This window comes from Lonchura striata, chromosome 2 (assembly GCF_046129695.1).
Source record: "Lonchura striata isolate bLonStr1 chromosome 2, bLonStr1.mat, whole genome shotgun sequence".
In the NCBI taxonomy this organism is placed as follows: Eukaryota; Metazoa; Chordata; class Aves; order Passeriformes; family Estrildidae; genus Lonchura; species Lonchura striata.
In genome coordinates, this window is record NC_134604.1 from 91,338,572 (window position 1) to 91,345,417 (window position 6,846).

General features: G+C 40.8%; 1 protein-coding gene across 2 annotated transcripts in view; it reads right to left on the reverse strand.

The window, feature by feature from the left end:
- SLC9D1 (solute carrier family 9 member D1) overlaps window positions 1-6,799 on the reverse strand; it is a 33,370-nt gene extending 26,571 nt beyond the window's left edge. For both annotated transcript variants that reach the window (XM_021545556.3, XM_077781563.1), the window contains exons 1-2: window positions 6,676-6,799; window positions 3,899-4,441 (exon numbers count right to left, since the gene is read on the reverse strand). In XM_021545556.3, coding sequence (XP_021401231.2) covers window positions 3,899-4,345 — 447 coding nt within the window. In that variant the 5' untranslated portion in view covers window positions 4,346-4,441; window positions 6,676-6,799. The remainder of the gene's footprint in view (window positions 1-3,898; window positions 4,442-6,675) is intronic.
- Window positions 6,800-6,846: the final 47 nt, after the last annotated feature.

The following is a 6,846-nucleotide window of genomic DNA, read 5'->3' on the forward strand; positions in this document are numbered from 1 at the left end:
AAAAAGAATTTTTCCTATCAGAATTAAACATGTGACTTTTCCCCCTATTTCAGTTTGGGCCTCTTATCAACTTGCACTGACAACTTCTGAAACTACTAGGTTTCTGAAGTAAAAACAGGAAATATGCTGATATGGTTTGATACGGTGTGAAAATATTTCAGTAATTTCCCTGATAAAGTTATGATGCTTCAGGTTCAAAAAGAGAACTAAAAAGCTTAATTTACTAACAACTGGGCCTAACACCTTTTACATAGTTACTACGACAGTAACCAAACAGATTACTTTGTGTATTGACAGAGAACAACTTGAGGGTTTTGGGGAAAAAAGATTCTTTCCTTTACATGCCTCTATTCTTTTAAAGATTGTTGAAAGAACAGCTAGGGCAGCATTCCCTCCTTTCAGTTAGATTCAGGATGCTGAGAATACTTGGATGAGACCCTTCTGCTCTATTAAAGAGCCAATATTATTAAAAATGGAGAAAAAAAAAAAACAGGCAAAAAAAGAGCAAGCAATCTATAGTTCTGGCTCAATTCCCAGAAAACACAAGTTGCTGTCTCCAGATGCCCTGCCCCTGCCACACCCATTTAGAAATCAGAGAACATAGATCTCACATAGGTTGGTTTTATCTGCCTACTCTCCGTAGATATCTTCAGTAACCTGAGCTTACTAAATGGTCCTAAACACCTATGCTTAAATGACTGGAGTGTCTCCTCCTCCACACATTTGCAGATGGACATTTTTCCCCTTGGAACCCACAAGAACATGCACATAATTTAGTCAATTCCTTGATGCCAAGAGAAGAATATGCTCAGTACAACCAGTAACTGTAGCTGAACTCTTTTAAAATCCTGACAGTCGGATGAATGCCTCTGATTGTGAGGAAACCACAGTATTGGCGTCTGTTGGTGTTTAGAACTATCACAGTTACACCCTCATGGTGAAAGTTACCCTAATCCCAAAATAACTCGAGCTGGGAAGAATGTAACTATTAATGTGTTTGGCCCAATGTCAACAATTAGTTCTTATGCAACACATAAGTAGGAGACACACTCACTCTCATACAGCCTCAAGGAAAAACATTTCCTATCTGCTGCTGTCTGCTAGCAGACATTGCTCAGACGATGTAAGAAACAATCCCCATATGAGCTGCAGATTCTCTGCTAATTCAGCAACAACTTAGAACACTATGAAATCGATAATGGCTAGATTCTTTCCCCTCAAAGATGGAAGAGTTTTTGGGTGAAAGGAGCCCATCCCAGTCCCTTCTGTTGGCCAAGACAAACAGGCTGAACAGAGCTGTAGGAAAACTACATAAAAATAATCACTAATTTCAAAGAAGTTACCTTTCCCTGAATAGCAAGGTAGAAACGCTTTGAAAAAATAAGAGTTTAGCCTCAAGTTCCTTCAATTAATGGAGATAAAGGTTTTTGTAGTCTACTAAAGTGGCATCTGTTTCCATCAAGAGACAAATGTGATAGCAGTAGACTGGGACAACCACAGGCAATGGTGTCCATAAAAAGCACAAGTTAATTCAAATAACCTGCTACATGCTAAGCAGAAGTGCATCACAGTACAAACACTGCTCTGCAGCTCAGGCCGGGATTGGAGACACTCGACCATGAGGTATATACCAAGCAACCTCTCAAGCAAAGTAATACAGATAAGGATTGTGTACTTAATAGGAACACCTGAAAACAACATATGAGCAAAATGAAGTAAGATTAAGACTTTAGGGCAATGCTGATTCAGAATGCAGAGCTGCTGGTGCTCTCTATTATTTATTCAGAGACAAAAGCACGTGCAGAAGAGGTTGCATCTTTACAATACTTGCAAGACATTTTTTTTCCACCCATGTCTGATTAGAAGGCATCCAAGAAATTAGAAGCTAATTTAAAGGTAGGTAAGATTTTGTTGCCTTTTCCTGAACTTCCAAACAGGATCCTGGAGCAAGAGAAGGCAGAAACCATCTTCAGTGCTTCTTTCTTACTTCCCCCTGCCCCACACTGTGAATGATATCATTACATCTTTTCACAGCAGCAGAACCACCAAGAAATGAACCAGACATACATACATATCCCAGCACTAATGATTTCTAAGCATTTCTACTCAACAGAAATAAAGGCAAGAGTCCAGCACCTCCTACAGTTATTAGTATTTTCCATTCACTCACCATTTAAAAAATAGATGTTCTATGAATATACCAACAAAATAATCATTACAGTAAAATGAAACTGGGACAAAGATGGACCTAATGTGTGTCTTATGAACTAAGAACAAGTCCAAAACAAATGTATCCCCTGCAATTTTCATCTTTTTGGCATGCATTTTTCCATATATTTTGTTTCCCTTTATACAACACTTATAAGGTTAGAAGCACAAATACTGTTTACACATGCATGAACACAAGAAGGAAGGTGCAAAAGATTGCTCACTCAAGTAAATATTTTGATAATACAAAAAAAGCCTATACGATCCACTTCAGCAAAAGTTAATTTGACAGGACACACCTCTAAAACACAACATTGTACACAAAGGCCTCCTTCTAGAAGAAGCACCATTCTCAAGTTCAAGGATAAATTACTCCATTATTTTACAGTAACATTACCAAGAATTAGGTAAATGGGAAACAAGGTTCTGGATTGTCTCACTGCTGCTATTTTACAAGCTCTGAGGAAGAAAAAAGGTGGAAAATCAAAGCCCATGACAATTTCTATAACATTTCTATGCAGCAGAGGCTGCCACTACCATAAATTATCAATATACAAGTCATATAAAGCAGTTCATAGGAATACATCTAGATCCACATTATTCCCTATTCAAATTTGTTGTAATTCAGGCTCCATTTCCACTGCACAGAATCACTCCAGTCTGCCAAGTTTACATCCTAATTTCTACTTCCACCAGCCTATCTTGGCACGATTTACTGGACACCTTTACTGCATGTAATTTCTTTCCAACTTCACCTGTCAAGGTTCTGCACATTTCTCGGCACAAATGCCCTTCAGAGACTCTCACAACTCAAATGCTAAATGCCAATTACATTTTTGTTCCTTCTCTTGCTCCCTTGTGCAAGGGCAGCCTCTTCTTTTGGAAGACAGAAAACAAAGAAAATTCTTAATATATTTCTCCAGTGGCCAAGGAGTAGAGAAAGGAAAAGAGCAATTTAAATACCAAATACATTAAAATACATTTTCTCTCAACGGGAGACTTTCAGTACACAGTCTGAGCACTACCAAGTCCAAAAGACAGTGGCAGACTGTGCTCAACCTAATGACACATGGGAACTCAAACTTTCCATTAAGTATCTGTGTTTTTTCTTGGCGAAGTTATTTCAGCTGACTCTTTCTTGGAAGCACTGCATTTCAAACCTGCACTTCTTAAGCTAGGAGTGCAATACTGAGTTTAAAAATGAAGTCACCTACAGTTTTGCATGTCCATTTTATTCGTATCTATACAAACATGGGAATGAAAGGCAGCGAGCCATTCTGTTTTAGCTGTGGACTTTGAGCAATTCTCATTTAAAATGGAAAAAACAGTATTTCACCATTTGATGGCAATATTTCCATTCAGCTAGCAACACTGGCTTGTCTAGTGCAACTGTACTTTGTGCACTGATTTCACCCTTCGTATTCCTCTCCTTTTAACATTATATTTGCCAAAGGTCTTACGATTATGCTTAGCTTTGAGATAAGAACTATTACTTCTAATAAGTTTTAAGCTCTACACCAGAATTACTTGTAAATTTACTAATGAAAACAAATACTCCATTAAACAGTAAACACTGCAAGTTTTATGTAGATATCTTTCTTTATTAAAACAGACTGAAACTGTGCTATAAAAAATGTTAAAATCACAAGTCAAATACGAATACTTTAGTAACAAACATGGGGAAACCAACCTTAATTGCAGCTTCTCTCAAGGCCTCCAGTCTCTGTCTACTGCTTTCTTTCATATTTACAACATCTTTGTAATCACCCTGTAGAGCTCTCTGGAGGCCATGGATTGCCTGAAAGACTGAGTTTTCACTTTCATTTAGCTCCTTTTGGAAAATTTCAAAGGTGTGCACCTGAAAAAGCTTTTCTTCATCAGACAGTCCTGCATCCTTCTCAACTGCTCTTATGGCATTTTTTAGTTTGTTGAGAACAATGCTCTTTTGGCGAAGAAGACCAGACAGTTTTCTGCAGCTCTCCGACAGCCACTGCTTCCTCTGAGTGATAACAGCTCCTTTCCCACGGTGCAGCTTTATTGCATGCTTCACCACATCTTCACGTTCTGCAGGGTTTGCTAACGGGCCACAAGGCAGCGAAACCAACGTCCACAGGGAAATAAATCCAGTCGCCTTCATCCTTCACTTTTTATTCCTCTTGGGAGAAACTGGTAATCCACAGCTGCTCAAAGCTTTCTGCTACATGGTTTCTGCATCTCCAGCATACACACCAGGCTGCAAGATAGCACCAATCAGTTATCAAACATGGTCATGTTGGGCCATTAGATCACACAAATGTAGAAAATAAATCCAAGACTGCCCCAGCACCACAAGCTTTAACAGAACACATATAGTCTTCTTCATTCAACATTTATGAAAGCCAAGAAATAGCCCAAGGTTTCTGACAGATTTTTGTCTTCCCCTTGACTATTTCTTAGATAACATTTTATTTTAAAAGCAGTGACTGGAAAGCTTAGTCACTTCACATGGTACTCATCTGCACTTCTTATATGAAAGAAAGGCCTTTAAAAATATCAGGCCATAATGTCATAAGCTGCATTTCAACACTAGAACTCATTATTCTTAGCTGTCAGTAAATCTCCTGTCTCTTCTAAAACCTATCCTAAAACATTTTATCATAATACTTTGTTATTTAGAAAGTCTCAGAAGCATTAACAAACTCAACTACACACATTCAACAAAACATAACAATAAAAAAAACTTAACTGAATCAGATTACATTATAAATAATAATTGTGGAAGAAAGAACAGCAAAACTTTCTGAACTTCTGACTGCTACTAGTTTGGATCAAATACCTCCTTCACCTGAAAGGCTGCAGGGCCCTGAGGCATTTTACTTCAAAACCTATTAGGGATCTTCAAGATTTTAAAGGAAATTACAAAAACACAAACTCGATTCATTCATAAGTTCATTTCCCAGCAACTATTTGAAAATCTATACTCAAACTGCTATATTTAATTTTAACACCAAGCAGGATAGAATTTAAAAACTAATGTCCTTTCCTCAGAACCTAGAAGGAACTACTGACATTATTGCACAATATAACAGTTATATTTTCTTTTTAAAAAATCCAAAGATAAAAACCCTCACAGCACAGTTACACAAACCAATATATAAAATTGTGTACTTGGCATTCTAAAAACTCACATCACATGCAACATGTTAACAGATCATCAATACAGCAAGTATTTCCTGAAAAAATTTAGTTAGTCTTGATCATTGGGCCAGCATCCTTAATCAGGAACCAACACATGGACACAGTCATCTGGAAACAGCCTGCCTAATAGAGAGTCTCATTTTCCTCCAAGGCAGTAGCAGTCACAGTCCCACATACCCAAGCCAGCCATCATCGATACACAGAATAAGTTCTGAGCAACCTGAAAGCATATCACATCAGTATAATGTCAGTAAAATAACAAAGTACAAGCATTTTGGAACTTTGATAAAGTTGTGGGTCTTACTACTTTTAAGGAACCAGGAAAATAACAATCCCCACCACCTGGCAAAGTTCTAGAAGGAAATTAGGGGAAATATTTCTTCATATATGCAAAGTAATGCTCTTCCTCTTGAGTAGGCTTGGGGCAGAGATTTTGCTAAATATATTTTACAACCTATTTCTGCAAGAAAGAGGAAGAAGAAAACACCTAGTGTTTTACTCATCCAAGGTGAGTAAAAGACTCTACTGAATGTCTTACGTGGTACATCAAACCACATAACTAAATTTTGAGCAGAGATTTACACCAGCAAAGTTCACTCCCTGCTGCGCTGTGCAAACTTAGCACTGTGGTTCACACATGGGACAGTTTTGTTTCAGTGCTTTTTTGCTTGGCTAGCAAAAACTGCTTAGAGGAGTGACACCTAGGGCAGTGCTCAGAAGCCTGCAAGGGAATAAAGATCTTACGCACCAAAAGAAATGCTGGACACAATAAAGATCTGAATAAAGATCTAGTGCGCCAAAATGCTGAACACGAAAACCACAAACACAAACCAAGGCAAAAAAACTATTACTCCTCTCCACCAGTACCAGTAAGTATCAAATCGGAGGGAGAGTCTTTATTTAAGCAGCGTTTGCTTCCTGCTGGATTGCAGCTCATCTTCTCCCTTTTTCCGTCCTGAACACGACACTGTAGCAGCAGATTTCATCAAGCTGATAGTACCGGACCCTGCCTCCAGAGCCCTCTTTCGAGTCCTTCCCGACCGTGGTTCGCCCTTTGCCGGTGCCGGCTCCCGCCGAGCCGCAGGCCGGCCGGGGCCGCGCCCGCGGCACCTGAGCGCGATGGCCGCTCCCGGCGCCGCTCCCCCGGCAGGCCGGGCACACGGCGGGGCACAAGGGGAGAACACAAGGAGATAAGTGGAGCTCGGGGGCGACCGGCCCGGCTCCTTTTCCCTCATGGCGGCGGAGGGACGGGAGAAAAGAGGCGGGCGGCGCTCCGGCAGCGACGCTCACCTGAGGGACGGAGGAAGGCCCGCAGCGGCGGGGCGGGCAGGGCGGGATCGCCGGGCGGCGAGCGCGGGTGTCAGTGGGCGGCGGCCGCTGGCGGAGGGCACCGAGGAGCCCCGTCCCTGCGGCCGCCCCTCGCCCCGCGCCGGTGCCGAGCGCCGGGGCGGCGCCTCGGAG